The 17022-nt window shown below is 38.2% G+C and overlaps 1 protein-coding gene across 6 annotated transcripts in view; it reads right to left on the bottom strand.

Annotated features, from left to right (window-relative positions):
- diaph2 (diaphanous related formin 2) overlaps positions 1 to 17022 on the bottom strand; it is a 498271-nt gene that overhangs the window by 102379 nt on the left and 378870 nt on the right. For all 6 annotated transcript variants that reach the window (XM_088924957.1, XM_088924960.1, XM_088924961.1 and 3 more), the window contains one exon: positions 14172 to 14296. In XM_088924957.1, the coding sequence (XP_088781083.1) occupies positions 14172 to 14296 (125 nt within the window). The remainder of the gene's footprint in view (positions 1 to 14171; positions 14297 to 17022) is intronic.

The following is a 17022-nucleotide window of genomic DNA, read 5'->3' as shown; positions in this document are numbered from 1 at the left end:
CTGATAGCCCCAGCCAGCACTCCTCCTCCACTTGACGGCACAGTGCTGCTGTTCAATTAATCTAAATCAATAGATTTTAACACTCAATCATAAAATCTGTAGGTTACTTGGAAAAGCTCTATCTGTCACAATTAGTAACCCCACCCCCGCTGTTATTTACACATGTGGCTCTCCCACAATTCAAAGCCTTCACAATAAAGCCTGTACAGGAATGAAAGAGCTGACAGCTGAGTGACAAGCCCTCTGAAGAGAGGGATGCCCTGCGTGACTATACGGGGGGTAGCCAGGGTGCTGTGAGGCATCTGGGTGCTGAAAGCTCGCCAACTAGAACTGGCTTCTTTCCATTTCAGCACTGGGGCATAATTAGTCCCTCCACTGTCCCTGTCATTTAGCTGGTTCAGTAATTAAAATGCCAGAAAAAAAGGAAACGTTTTTAAAAGAAGCAGCCCCTGACCTTTCGATGGCTTGGTAATGACAAGTCTGTTAGCAGACAGAAAACCTTTCCCTGTTACAGTAGCATTTATTTCAGCCCTAATGAGAAGGAGAGCAATGCTGGGGGAGGTGAAGAAGGAAAACTGCAGAGAGAAAAGAAAACAGCAGAGAGTAAAGAAAAAAGCACACTGCATCTGTCACTGGCCCACTGGGTCTGGGCCACTTCCCTCCTTCCACATCTTGACTCATTTCGTTGCTCTCCTGCAGACTGCAGGCCTTCAGAGGGGAACAGTCAAAGCAGAGATGCCTCAGATTGAGGGCAGGACTCGTGGGAGATCCACCCAAGAGACAAACTTCACTCAGGGTCTGTCCTCGGTCAGGTGGCACTCATGTTTGTGTAAACAATCCCCCCCCCCCCACACTCACACTTTTCGGCCACACTTTGCAACAAGGGTTGGCAAAGCCGTTTCTAAACGTGTCATTTATATATGGAATTCATTTCTGAAAAGAGATTTAAGAGATGGGGTATGCTAATAAAGAATTAACAAAGCAAGATCAATGTGATGATTGATAACCAATCTCTAATGTAGCTTATTTGCATGTTAGTAACAAAACACTATTCCAGACCACAGCCTCATAGCCTGGGGCCACGCTTCTTCCCACTACAGTTGGTGTATGTACTTGGAGTAATGAACTGTAATTAACTGTTAATAACACTGTTTAATAACATGTTAATAGAATACTTACATACAGTTATAATAGAGACCTAAAGTGCAACGTGACCAACTTCCTTTTCTTGCAGCTGCAAGAACCTGCAGTCTGCCCCCCGCCATCACTGAAGAATAAGGAACGCTTAGGAATCAAACACAAATATGCAGATGAGCAATCCAACAAAAGACAAATTACAACCCTTTGTGAACATGGTGTTGTTTTAATTAAGGTTCAATTGTCAATTAAGTTTATGCTGGAGGTATTTGGTCTTGTTCTGAAGTGTTTTAATATTAGTTCTAACATAATTACACAATCCAAACAGGCCAGTGTTCAGTTTGGCAAATGGCTCTGTTATCACAGCATACTTCGAAAGAAGTAATTACAGCAAGTCTTTCCATGTGGAGAAGAGCCTGGGAGGGGGAAGACAGACCAAATCTCACACAATAGGAACATCTTCCAATGCTGGGTAACAGCAAAACAAAAGAAAATGCCTAGTATTTAATTTGATATCTAAAAAACAAACTACTAGGAGCACCTCTGACATGATAAAGACCTTACTGAGCTTGATTCCAAGTTGAGCCTCCAGTTCAAGTGCTGGGAAACTATCTTGTTTGTAGGCAATGCAGCTCAGGAGCAGCTAAATGGGTCCTCATTATAGACAAACAAGAGAAAACAGCCTGATTATATAACATTAGTTAACCTACACACATCCTTCTATTTTCTAACTGCTTTATTCAATACTGTGGGGGAGCCAGAGCCTATCCCAGCAAGCAATGGGAGCAAGGCAGGACACACCCTGGACAGGACGCCCGTCAATCGCAGGGCAGACACAGACACAAACAGGCACTCTCTCAGAAAAGGACGATTTTACCCAGAAGCCAGTTAACCTCCAGTATGTCTTTGAACTGTGGGAGGAAACCAACCCCTTTAGGAAAGCCATGTGAACACAGGAAGGACACACAAACTTCGCACAGATACCACTGCACGAATTGAACTCAGGGCTCCAGTGCTGCAAGGCAGCAATTCTAACCACTAAGCCACCGTGCTGCCCTTTAATCTATATTACACATTTAAATGATTATTTATACTATACTATACTTCAAAGAACAAAGTAACTGTGCCTCAAGGTCCCCCTTCACGCTTTAGGTAGATCAATAGTTAGTCTTTTTACCGTTTACAAGTAATATATAAAAGATGAATAATTAATCAATTGGAGATTTTTAGACAGGTAGCCCACAGAGTCTAAAGAAAATATATCCTTGAATGTTGAAACCCCAGTTGGCTAATCTTCACCTTCTCCTTATTAGCCATGATGTGAAAACTAGAGAGAGAACATCAACCGACATACTCATGTATAAACATGCACTTCAGCTTCAAGAATTACAGGGGTACCTTGTCGATACAGACAAATCTCACTCCTTCTTTAACCAGATAGCAGTCTGAAAGAGATATGCTGTGTAACCTTGCTGTAGTTTTTATCACTTTATTTAGAGACACAATTGATTTTGTTAACATAAAGGCCCCCTTAAACATGTTCTACCAGGTTCATGTCATCCCAGAAGTGTGTATCATGTATTTTCCTCAAGTCTCCAGGAATGAAAGGATGTATTCTGTTAGGATATATTTGCCACAGTCACCTCTATGTGATTGATGGAACTAATTTTCTTAATAAATAACACCCTGCTGATTAACGCTGGATTGCAGTTTGTAACTGTTAGTGTTTCTTGCTGTCAATTATTCACTTTAATTAGATTTCCATTTCATTGCAATGATCCTCTCTTTCTGAGCTGGATAAACCAAACACTAACTTTGCCTGTTTTAAAATGCACCCTCTTTCATTATCAGAGCAATGCTCTACTCTTTCAATAAGCATGTGCAAGACTTCCCAAGAAAGCAGCTGAACACATATAGCACACCTAAGAATCAATTTCCAATTCTGAGATAATTGGCTTACTATATTTACATAATGAACAATCTAATTAGTGTAAAGTGGGTGAAAGCAGTCAATAAATCCAAGTAATTGCATGTCTAAGCTCATATATGGAGAGATAGCATGAGAGGCAGCTAGAAGATACCTGCAGTCACAAGCAGGTCTCTGAGCTTGCCAGAAATGGAGCAGCTAAGACGCAGAAACTAGAGGACAGAGCTCATCAGGTCCTGAGGAATATAAACCTTTTCCTCTAGATGATGTCAGTGGAAGGAATAACATTAAGATATGTAGAAAACGTTCTAACATTAATTTGATTTACATTTTAGACCTGTGTTCATTTGGTGCTACATAAACATCTGCAATGATATGAAAACCTTTTTATCAACAAATTCTCCCAGGTACCTTCCACAACACACAGAAGTGGTTATTTGCAATAAACTAAAATATATGTTGCCACTGGTGAACACTCTATTGTCTGCAGAAGAATAAATGTCATTATTTCCTTTTGTACATTGCTGGCCAACATTAAGTACATTCCTATTTTCTATTGTAGAAATAATTGGTATAATAATCAGCTGTAGTTTAGTTGGCTATGGTAATTTCAACAGCTAATTTCGACAACACATACAGTATAACCAGGAATAAATGCAGCAGAATTTAAATCTCTCATTTTTTGCTCATTTTCTTAGTTCCAATCTGATTTTTTAAAAAATAAACACGTGTATTAGTTTAAATGGTTAAATTAAACGGTATGTGTGAAAGATCAAATTATTTTTGCTGGCAATTCAAAAAAACCCCCTTTGAGGTACAAGAAATATTGTAAGAAATAAAAAGGAGCCATTTACAAAATGAACTGTAGTGACCAAGAAAAACTCTACAATGCAAACCACGCAAAATCACCCAAACATGCGACAACGTTTTACAGAATCATTGATTAGGTGATGGAAAATCAAAGGCAGATTCTAATGTTAACACCCATTCAAACTGAAAATAACATGCATGTAACATAAAAAAGATAACTGGATATTCCTAATCATACTTTCCACCAATAACTAGTTAGTTTTGAAAGAAGAAATGTAGACGTCTCAGAGAGTTCTGCTCAAGTCCTGAAGCCTTTCCTTAGATTCAGGAACAAACGGCCCATGGGGAAACTCTGTGAAAGTGTCTATTCTTTTGGGTTGCTAGCTACAGTAAGTGTAAATTGACACTCAGATGCAAGTCTATTGTGCTCACCTCTTCAGGCTGAAGATGAGAGCCTTCTTTTGCAGATGCCAGCCCACATGGGAAGGTCAATATCCCCAGTAACCATCTCAGAGCAACAAGAACTATTTCAAATCTGCTAAAGCAGATGGGGTCTCTAGTTTTCATTTCAGCCAAACTGTGGCATTTCTCTACAGCAACATGCCTTCAAACACATGGTTAAGGAACAGGGTGACTGACCACATCCCCAGTTTGCATCCTTAACAGGAAAGGCACTAGCCAAGAACATGCTAAGAGCATCCAAACAAAGAATGTTGAACAAAATCAACTCAGCACCCACACACACATATACATAATATTATTTTTTGCAGTGCTAATTAAATACAGAATGAGAAGAAAAACTCTCAGAATCCATTTGGCTTTTTTTTTAATGGATAGGGGTTTAGTAATTGTAAGATTTGGACCTGTAGCACTTCATAGCAAATCTGACTTACAGTACTTATAGGGATAGCTGAATACTAGAAGTTTTAAACTAATATATAAAAAGGGGAAGTGTTTTAAATTTCCCATTCTGTAGTGTGAAAGGTGTGCAGGGGTCGTATCTGTACCAAACTTTCATATTTACTTCTATTTCTTTGCTACAGACACAGTCCAATTTATCACTGGAGGGAAAGACTGGACACTCACGACTGAGTTCCTGAAGCTATGCTTACTGCAGGTAAACTGTATAATCTAAAAGGTAAACATTTTTCAATAATATTCTTGATTAATACTTTGAGAAAGAGCACATAGTACACAAAACCGGATAGGATTCTACAAGCTAGTAAAGACCTTCAAAGACAGAAGCTATTTTAGAGGCTCTATTTTCTGGCTGCCCTCTGCTTGCTCTGACCAGCTTCCCTACCACAGAAGGAGGGCTGGTAACTCTCGGCACATCTTGGCAAGCTACAGTAAGTTGCAGGAGCTGCATCACAAATCAGCACCTCCTTCCTAAATATCTTTTGAAAACATACAAGAGACAGAGGCAGCTGCATGCAGGTTGAGGGGCTCAAGGGATCAGACCCAGTTAACAGGCAGCAGACCCACTGCTGCCCCTCAGACCCAGACACTAATCGGGACACTTGCTCTGTGCTTTGGCAGAGATCAGCACCACTCAGGAACTGCCACAGTTTTGATTAAGTTTTAAATTAGAAAATGTTTAATTTTCTCTTCGTCTGTGATCTGATTGCACCTGAAAAATATTTTTCCATTCATTCCAACCTTCAAGACATTGTCCCTTGTTACCATCAGATTTTCCACATCTCCAAATGATAAAAGAAATCAGGATCATTGAAAGTAACAGAAACAGAATGTTTTAGTTTTTATCCCGTCTACAACCCCGTAGACCATGGAACCAATATACAAGGAAGGTGGTGCGGAGTAACAGAACCTTTATAGTTTGTTGTCTTCCCATTTTGTTATTATTTTTGTGCTGTTGTGATCATGTATTCAAAAATGAAGCAGGTGTTCTCTTTCTGCATGAATATGGTACTGTACAGTATTTCGCAATATGATGGTGAGATACTGTTATATTTAGACAATGTCTCAGAATCCCTGACTCATCTGCTATCTAATTTTTATTATTTTAGTGCTCTATTACTGAGAAAAATGAACTGGTCAAAGGCTGCATTAGTGTCATTAAATTATACAATTGAGAAAGCAAGCCTACAACTGATCATTCCATTCTTCATGCAATTCTCTTCAAGCTAATGCTACAACATTTAAAAATGAACATACTTCCTTATTTGAATTTGTTAAGCTCTATAATTCTTCTTTTCTCCTCTTTAGGGTATTGGGATAGTTGAATGCTAGAATTTCTAAACTCGTATGAAAAGTGGCTGTTTTGAATTTTGCATTCTGCGGTGTGAAAAGTCTGCAGGGGTCTTATCTCTACCAAACTTTCAAATTTTACTTCTTCTATTTCTTTGCTTTGTGATCGCTGTGTTTTTAGTTTAAGTTTTAGTTTAGGTTCTTTGCATCCACCTAGAGAAAGTCTGGTGCTTCCACATAGACTTCAGATTTAAATTTATGTTTGTGTTCCCTATAGCCACTATACAGTAAATTGTAATTTGGCCTTATACTCCATGTACAGTACAGTATAACCATGTATTCACCCATGGAACCCTGCAGAGGACACCACTGGCAGTAGAGAGATGGTGTGGTATTGTTTTTGACAGATTTAAAATGACTGATTCACAAAAAGTCTATAATCTTTCTGTGTCTTTTGCTAACATTAAAATGTGCCTGGCATTTCAGGAGCAACTTCCTGAGAGAGTTGCAAATACAAATGGAGAAAACTGAGAAAATCAGACATTTAAACGAATTCAGCATTTCTGCGTCTATTAAAACAAACTCTATAGATGAGACTTTTGGGGGGACAGGTCCAATATAACAAATTCAACCTCTTAAAGTAAATGAAAAAGAGATAAATTATAGTCACTTTAGGTGAATGCCATACCTCTATAGAATTCTACAGAATAGAATAGAATTCCTTTTTCTTCTGCAGTAGGTTTTTTATCATATGCAAAAACAGCACACAGTTATAATTCAAATACAGCTTCCAGAGCTCCCAATGGACCAGGAAGTCAGATTTCTGTGCTGCTCCAGTGACAATTGGTGGTTCAGTCGTGACATTTCTATGCAGTAGGGTTATGGGACACGCTGCCTCTAAAATGCGTCAGAGCAGCACAAACAAGAAGTGAATTATGTAAAAACAAAGCCAACAAAAAGGGTGTCAGAAAGTTCCATTCAGGAACATTTGTTAGCTCCACCTGCCTTACAGTAGGTACTGTATAAAATCTTTTATATCGTTGTTGTTGTGGTTGTTGTTGTTGTTTGATTGTTTATATTCTTGTAATTACTCATCAGATGATTATTCATTATGTGGAGATCCACACTCCACTCAGATCCTGTTCCTCATTCAGACACCTGTTGTAACATCACAGTCATTCAGAACATGCAAAACACCAGCATGCAGAGCACATTTTGCTGGATATTTTTCCTGATACACTGTACTCCAACAATATTAACAGTCATCAGCAGAAAGACTGTTCATGAGCATTATTTACTCACCCTCTGTTGAAATATATTCATAGCTCATTAATTAAAATATTAATGCCTCATGCTACACAGGGTAAATTAGACCTGGCTATTGTTCCTGAACAATGGTAATCTAGACAGTTGCAACCAGATGAATAAAATTGGGTTAGGCATTGTAGCTGCAGAAAGGAAGAAGAGATATGGACAGAACTATCAGTCCACTCAATAAATCCCATTCTCTCCCTTTTTTAAAAATAAAAGTCCTAGTTAATTAAAAGGCTTGGGGGGCTGTGTGTGCAGTAAATAATTATTAATTCACCACTCAGTTTGCTTTGGAAACAGTGAATTGCATTTGAAAAAGCCAAGAAGCTTTTGAAAGGAAATTGGGATGGGGGAGTGAAGGAGCTGATACTGGAGGAGCTGCTCCTGCTATAATCTCTCCCACCTGATTTCTAAAAGGTATTTTTATTCCAAAAGAAAAAAAAGAGAATGTAGCATTTGCAAAGGACAGGAGTTCATTTTATTATATTTTTCAATTTATCTTTTTTTCTCATTTTATCTCAAGCATCCAGGTATTTGCTTACTGTTCAATTACAGATTCTGTCAGTGCTCATGTTAATTCATATCTCTGTCTAAAGCAGTGCTATCCTGGCCATTTTGCTAAAGGTTTATAGTTTTTTAGACTGTTTTTAATGGGTACAGCAGAGCAAATGCTTATAAAAAATATTAATATGACAGAAATAAAAAATACTTTGAACAGAGCAAGATCCCTGTAATGTATGTTGTTTTTGTCACATTTCCATAAGATGTTTGTGCTGTTATTGTTTTTCTCTTTTGGAACACAGTTTTTCACAAGACTTCTGAATCTGGCTGGAACACAGAAAAATTAGCAAGACATGTTTTTATGCATTTGTCTCGCTTTATTATGTGAATAATAATTTTCCCTCTCTTTTACCGCTTCAATTTGAAACCAGCAACAGTTTTCAAATCCATTCTGCCTCTGCCAGCCCTCTCTATCTTGAGACGAACCCTACGGAGACAGGGAAACACTCAGAGACATACTCATCCTCGGAGGTACACAGTGCCAAGATCATGCATTCTTTTCACCCTGGGATCAGGAAAGAAACAGGAGTTAGATGAAGGGCAAGAATGTCATTTATTGACATCGCCCAGTCTTGCAATAGTCCCTTTTACACTGGAGGCCAAGGATCCCTCTGAAAAACCTACCCACCTCCATCTCAGGGGACACAAGAGGGCCTGCAGCCAGTGACCCCCAGCCTAGCCTGAGTGTGGCATCCTGAACTCCAGGAAAGACATCTCCCTGGAGGAGCAGCTCTGGAGCCATGGGATCTTCCTTTTCATTTTTTATCAGCTGCACTAGTGAGTTGACTCTAAAATCCTGATGAACTACAGAGTTCCAATTATTTACTAGCCATTCAGTTTTCATTTCCAAGCTACGGGCTCTCACCAAGGCAGACGCCCTTAATTTATCCACTGAGATACGTACAGTGCTACAGATGATGCATTTGGGTTTCAGTGTCCTAAACAGCCTTCCTCAGCTCGTAACATTGACACACACATACACTTCCTAAGAGCGAGCCGGTACTCTACACTTCATACAATTAAGATGCAAGTCAGAGAGGGGAGAAATTTGAATTGTAACAAATTAAAAAGGTCAAGAAATGAATTTTTGCATAAAATGAAAAATAATCAGCATGCATGTCTATTATGGTGGCTGAAAGCGTTCTACAGTTTTTTAATGAAATGGTCAATTATAAATTTGCATGGTAACTCATTGCACTGCTTCCTAGCCTCCCCTTCCCCTAGCTGTTTTTGCTATCATGACCATTCCTCTTTCTCTGCTGGTTTCCTGTCACTTTTCCAACCAATCTCCCTCCAGCTCACAATCATTTCCTTCACCTGTTTTGATCTTTTTCATTTACCAGGTGCAAGGAAAATCGTGATTCACAAACTGTCTTTCCATCTTTCCATTTACAGACTTCAAAAGATCAAAAAGTTATCAGTATTGCTTTAGGTTTTTTACAACCAATATGAGCATATGCACCACGAAGTAAACATAATAATAAGAAGGATAACAACATTTTAAAACCAAGAAGCATGTAAAAATTACACTGATCTTATCTCCTTGCAATCACACTGTGGTTTTCAGCAACAATGAGAATAAACATTCGTTGTAGTTTCTGAAATATACACATCTCATCTGCTTACTTTTACATTTTTTCTGTCATGATTCAAAGGTGGGAAAAAAAGAAAAGGAACAAGCTGAAACTTATAAAAATCAGTCATGTGCTCAGTTCATACAGATTTCCTGTCAGCAGGAAAAGGCTTTCTTTCTTTTCGCACTTCTATCTAGGCAGAGGTCCAACATCTCCAGGGATTAGTTCCAGCCTCTCACTGTCCTGAACAGCAGACACCTCACCATTTCATAAGAGGTAATTACGAAGCTTGACGTCCTGCCCCTATACTCCGGCACTGCAAGATCCCATTCTGTGTCTGAACCCATTCAGATCCCCCGGGAACGACCAAATATTTTTTTTTCCAGCAAAATAAAAACTTTAAACCCAAGTCACTCAGAAGGTAATTCTGAACCAATATCAACCAAAGCCTGGGATCAACCAAAGACAGGGTATTCACTCTAAATGGCAGAGGGGCATTTTGTTAAGTGTCTTGTGAAGCTACAGAGTCCCTGAGTGTTTACCAGACCACTGGGAACAGCAAGAGATGGATATTATGGAAATTATGGTATTTCCAGCAGTAGCTGCAGCTTGATTGGACAAACCAATTAATCCATTATCCCATAATTAGGCCTTCAAGTGCCTACTCTATCCTTTCTCCCAGCTCCTCCCTTATATAGTACGTGCCATTGCTTGTTCTAAAGTTCTAAATCTCATAAGACCAACTATCAGAAGACATCGGAGGGTCTGTTATGGTTCATATTTCATTTAAAAGCCCATTATTTCTGTAAAAAAATGTTGGCTAAACTGCTGAAGGAACACCCTTTACAATAATTCGCATGCATTATCCCAATAGGAAGAAACATGATCAGTATAATCTTCTTGAGAAGGACTTATCATATCACAAGCAATTGCAAAAAAGTCTTACTGGTACTGTATGGTTATAGACTTCACTTCCAAAAGACAAAAAAATACTGTAATAAATGCATTGCATACCTGAACCTTACTGAAATCCGACTGGAACCACAAAAGGAAAACATATCTAGTTGGACAATATTTTAAGATCAGAAAGCAATTAGAGATAGATAGAGATGGGTTACATAGTCACACAAACTGACCACATAAAAATGATAGTAATTGATTAGTAAAGTGCACTATTGCTGTTAGCCTATACCCCATATATTTTAGCAACTTTTATATCAATTTCAAAATACAGTTTCTTAATCAAGCGTTTAGAACAGAATGTGTTTTATGATATGCACCATCCCAGAACACTTCACAGCAAGTTGGTATATCACAGCATTTTTCTGGGGGATGTTAATGGCAGAATTTCAAAATTTGTAGGTCTCGGTCTGCTAAGCTAAATAAACTATCATTTTTCTTTTCTTTCTTACAGGCACATCTTAATCTTGACAACTACTGTTTTATTCTTACCAACTACCTAGAACAATAAACAAAACAGATTTTAAACATACAGTATGAAACAGATCTAAGAAAATTAAATTACAAACTCCCTTCTCCTCAAGAGTACAAAAACTGAAGTCAATTTCTGTATGCATGCACAGAACGACTTGTGCTTGAATAACATCCAAACATACAGTAAACACATAATCATCTTTTATTCAGAAGGCCCAAAGACGATCTATGGTGCCCAATCATTTGAATTGATTCCCAACACATTCAAAATACCATGAGTTCCAGATTGCCCTATTCATTCTAACTTACAGAAGGAAAGATTGGTTGCTTCATTTAAATGCTTCTGTAAGGGTTCAGGCACAGGTCAAAATGACAGGGCAAACAAAAAATGTCTGAGAGGGGAACCAGAGAAAGATCGTGGGACAAAATTATTGCCCACACACCCACCCTTCCCCCATTTCAATCACTCTCAGGAGCTCTGCATCGATTACAGTCACCACAAAGGCAATGGAAAACTGACAGCTTCTTTCTGGGTAGACAACAATGCCAACTCCATCAACTCTAGATGGTGGAGCTCGACCGAGCCAGATATGGGCGTCCGTCACTGTCACCTAAACGTAGGACAAAGTGGCTAGTCCTGAAAAATGAGGCATGACTACTTGATAATAAAGGTGCCAAAAAATCTTTGTTTCAACCTTTCATCACTTTATTTTTGTCAATTTCTGAAACAAATCTGGGATGATTCCCTACCAACAGAGAGGCAAATCAGTCATCATTCCCAGTTTAGCCAAACTAAGAAATGGCTTCGAATCTCCAAAAGGGAGAGGAAGCTTTACATTCCCCTTGAGACAATGAGACGGGAATGAACAAAGGTATTGTTTCAGTATATCTACATCTATTTATTTCTTTTCTTACTTGAGGACACGTTTTCTATGGGTCTGTTAAATCAATACATAAATCAAAGCCAACTCCACTGTATCTAATAAGAACAAGACAGATCTTATCCTGCCTTGGTTCTTGGAAAATCAAAACTGGTGTGAGTTTATTAACCTTCTTGTGTTTGTTTTTTAACTTCACAAGTAATACAATTTCTTGCTTGTTTGTGTTTGGTGCCTTTATCTAATACCATGTAAAACATTAAACTAAGATGGTAATATATCCTAAATGTAAACAGTTGATTAAAGTAAGAATACTGATTACTTACCAATGAACATAAGGATTATTTCTATATTTATATTTAATTACTGGAGAGGTCATATTGAAATTAATTATTCTTAAATTTAGGTAATAATGGTACTAGCTCACACCAGAAAAAGCAGCCAATTACAGCTGCTGTGCAGCATCAAAGTGTCGCTGTTCTTCTCAATCTCAGGTGTATATTTGAGTTGGCTACTTGTTTCTTTAGTGATGTTTTTCTCAACTCTGTTTCCTTATGTCTAAGAGGAACAAAGCTTGATGGTGATCATCAATAGACATATACATAGATAAATATACATTTCATTGCATCTCATGAGGGTACCAGGGCATTTCTTGTGGTAAAGAAAGATGTGTTTTAGATTGCAATATACTGTAAATGAGCCCATTTTAATCCCAGAAAAACAATATCCATATCCAATACATGGAAGAAATGGAAAGCTACACAAAAGCCTGGAGTGATTCATAATGGAAGGAAAGTCATAAGATATTGAAAACAAGCTCTAAAGGAATTGGATGTCTCCTAAAATACTTAAGGTAAACTTCATGTTTTCAACTAGTGAAAGGCTAAGTATAACACAGTGGTATGAATACTTTCAATGCAACATTATTTTTACTGAACTCCATCACTGAACATGCCTAGCTTGTCCCTCTTCCAGTACATTTTCCTTTCCTGCTCTTTGTCAAGGAATCTTTACTCACTTCACTCACCCCATGCTCCTTCACAGCTCTCTCTTGACCTCCAACAGCATACTGTACAGTAGCTTCTGCACCTGAACTAGGGCCCAGAGAACCGAACATGACCCCGCATCCTTTGTCTGAGTGATCATGAAATGTCAGTCTCCTCCTTTCCCAGCTCTTTGTCATGACTACATATTTCAAGGTATGACCCCTTCTTTTCACTTTGTTATTAAACATGTTCCCCACTGATAGGCTCTAGATCTCATCTTCTTTTTCCTTTACATTCCCTTCTTAAGTTCTCATTTCCTCTCTTTGTTTTCTTAACATATCTCTGCCTCCTCCTCTGCAAAGACCCTTGGTGTGACAATCCCTAACTCTTTGGTCTACCTCATCCTTGAGAAACTCTTGAAAATTCTGTCCACATTATGATACATCTGCAGAACTTGCCCTTCCTCATTATTCTCTTATATTCAAACCCTGTTCTAGGACACAGTTCTCCCACAGAGCCCCCTGCATCATCACTTCGTCCACTTCAAGTCACCTGAGCACCATTTTGAAGAAGACTTCGGTCCTCTGGACCTGTAACTGGCAAGTTACAGGTTCAAATCCCAGGTGGGACACTGATATAGTACCTTGAAGCACAGTACTTCACTCAGACGGCACTGATAAAATAACCAGGTATAATAAAAGGGTACAGTACAAATGTAAATCCCTTTTTTATAATAGCATCAGTCAAATAAATGACTAATTCTAATTAAATTAAATAATAATGCAAAACCCCACTGCATATCTAGTATGGCCCCACCACGCTTCTCTTTGCTATGCAAAACTTGTTTAAACTGGGTTACAAGTCATCCTTTATTTCATAACATACAGTATCTAAACAGCTTATTACTTCTATCATGCCCTAATGAACGCAATATAGTTAGAGGTGTCACAGTTATTTCCAATATGCACTGCAGATACAGTGCCCCTTTTCACCAGAAATTCATTTGCTCAAATAATCAAATGGTTTTCCTTCACTGTAAGTGTATAAATTACTTGTAATCCAAATGAGGGAAGAACAATGAGAATTGATTTACCAAAGGAAGCTTCCAGTCAGGCCTGCGGTAGGTTAGACTGTTAAACCACTCTAGGCTAACACACACTGTGGGGAGAGAACCCACACAATGAGCCACAGGGGAAGACTGCATGAAAGTGCAGTATCAACAGCTTCAGGACTGAACTGTCTGTGATTTAGAGAAGGAAGGCAAAAGATAGGAACATTAAAATACCATCAGCCACGAATGGCTTCCTGACCACAACACAAAGGAGCTACATTTCTGAAAGGATATAGACATCTTTTCCACAAACTTATCCTGCTCGTCATCCGACTTGGGGAAATTCTGGATATCATTCTCCAGGCGCTGGATCTGGCGTTCCATGGTGTCCAGGCTGGCCTTTAAGATCTGGGCAGACACTAGAGGAGAACATAAAAAAACACATTTATAAATTTATAAAACAAAACTAATGTTCACAGCCAGCACAATGCCTCTGATTTACCAAAATATACTGTACTTTCTATACTGAATATATATATACAGATGAGTTCAGTTCAGGAAAAAAATAAAACAGTCTTCTTTGTCTTTTATGTAAAACATGTACGTCAAAAGTTTTAAGAAACTTTATAGTTTTTAAGTCTTGAGCTAGAATACTCATTTCAAACACTTCTGGCATACAAATGTGTAAACGACAATGAGAACTGTTTCAGCGCTTTTTCACAGATATGATACCTAAGAAACAACGCAGCCACTTCTCACTGATCTTACAGTGGATGCTGTGGTTCTTGTTCATTAATCTGTCTATGATCAGCGCTTAGAGAGCGACTCTGTACCCTTTTCCTTGAGTATTCAAATAGGCTCTTTCAAGTCAAAACTTCAAAGATCCTGCAGTGTCTTCAGGGATCAATTGGAATGCAAGCACAGACTTAGCACAGTGTTGTGATTATTGTACAGCTTTAGTAGTATTGACACATGCACATGAAAACAATATTCTTCTAAGCACTTGTTTCAACCCAAGTACATGGTCATTTCACTCTTGTACCCAAGTAGTGCCTGTCATCAGGTGGGCAGTTAATTTTCTGGGGGTTCATCTAAGGACAAGTAAAGTGAGGTGAAGATGCAGAGGAATGAGAGCAGACTTGGCATTAAGATGTAATCAAGCATGCAGATTCTCAAGTCCATTTTTGTGTACAGCCTATGATTCATAATTGTCAGTTCTTTAATTGTTCCAAGTAAAGTTATTAAATTAGAGACCTGGTTGTGGAAGTGTTCTGCTAAGAGGTTATCTGCATGACGGTGTATTAAAACATTACTCCTATTTATGGAACACTGCTGAATCTCACAACCTCATAACATTGTTGTTAATAACCGCCTGCCTTAAAATGCAATTATATAGCTATATCTTTAAACAGGCTGCCTGCAGAGGGAAACAGACATGATGACACAGGGCAAATGGGAACCTATTTTAAAGACATTTAATGGCTTACCTATATTCTTTAATGCTCAGCTAGGACAGAAGAAGAATAAATACAGAACACAAATCACCCAGGACAAGTCTGAACAATGTCGTAGTAACAGTAGTGTCATTAGCCAGCAGCTGGAGGAAATCTCCCAGCTGTGGATTTACTGCAGACTAATCAAGCTTTATGAATCTGGGGGTGAAATTCTAGGGCACAAGCAAAGGAACAGCAGAATTACAGACACTGTCTAAAACACACTGATAAGTAAATAATCTTTCCCAAAAACACTGGTTAAACAGAAAGTACATTATTATTAAATATTATAAACAGACATGGTTAAATATGGTAACGTGCTTTATAAACCTTACTGTACAGTATTAATCGTTTGTTAAAAGTGCTTTACCAGCAATGTACAGTACTTGTTATCGGTGTCAGGCGTATTTAATTTCTCTTCTTTACAGAAAGTAGCATTTATGTACTATATATCCTTATAGAGATCTTTAAAAGCTAAATATTTAAAACATACAATATACAGTAGAATACACTGCACACACACAGACAAAGAACATTATTTGCTTGTCCTGGTCCATATGTGGTCTTAATACGTTCAAAGTTTACTGTCAACAACAGTGATCGCTAGCAATTGAGCAAACTAATCGAGATATGAGCCTATACCATTAAAACTAGCTGTCTGCAGAGCGCGTACTGTAGGATGTCATGATAAATCAGAGGCCAGACACACAGGTAAACACATCCAGACACACTTTGTCTTGTTTGTGTGGGAGCCTTAATGATCAACCCACTGAAAAACCTAACTGATCTATCCAGACCTTTGTTTATGATGTTTTTTTGTTTTTCAGAACTAAAAGTATAATAGCTGGGAATGTTACAGAACTGACTGATACTGCTCTCTGCAGGACGTCTCTGTTAAACAAAGAAGCTGTCTTATTGGGATATTATTAATTCAGCTACTGTAAGAAGAAAATAACATTCATCACAGAGGAAGATTAGTGTTTTTAAATGTACACTGCATAAGGAATATGAAATTAATAAATAGAAATGTGTGCGGGAGTAAACAAATTATCTTCGTTATTTCTTCTCCTGCGAGAAAACTTCTTGGAAAAGGCCAAATTAAACACATAACTCCTTGCAGAAAGTGTATGTGCTTCTTCTAATGAAATACACAGCTGCATCTCGTAGGCTTGGATCTGGAATAAAATCACTCATGTTTTAAATGAAAAATTGACATAGTTGTCTTATAATAATACTGAAAGGCTTTCTTTGTTCAGGGTGATGCTGCTTGCTCTTTTATATGCCAAACATTATGTTTCCCTCTTCCCTATTCACCAGGCTTTTTAAAATATTGCATTTTCACAGACGTGGAAGGCTGTAGAAAAGACCTGCTGTGTTAATGATGACAAGCTTACACCCTGAGACAACATCCCCTCTGCTAATGCTTCTTCTTTTAGTATTTTTTTTTTTCCTGGACAGCTCAGGGAGAATTTTTTTCACAAGTGTATTTATTTCCATGGGATGGGGTTATGGAAGGAGAACAATTTCATTAAAGCACAGTCCCATTTTTATTCTTTCTTGGAATAAAAGCTCATAAAAAACTCTAGCCTTCATAAAACAGTGTGGATGCGCAACACAAAATACCAAATCACCAGCCCTAATGCGAAGATGTC

The sequence above is a fragment of the Atractosteus spatula genome, chromosome 9 (assembly GCF_055471065.1).
Source record: "Atractosteus spatula isolate fAtrSpa1 chromosome 9, fAtrSpa1.hap1, whole genome shotgun sequence".
NCBI classification, from domain to species: Eukaryota; Metazoa; Chordata; class Actinopteri; order Semionotiformes; family Lepisosteidae; genus Atractosteus; species Atractosteus spatula.
Note: the sequence above shows the minus strand (reverse complement) of the source record. Positions and strands in the feature narration are given on the sequence as shown.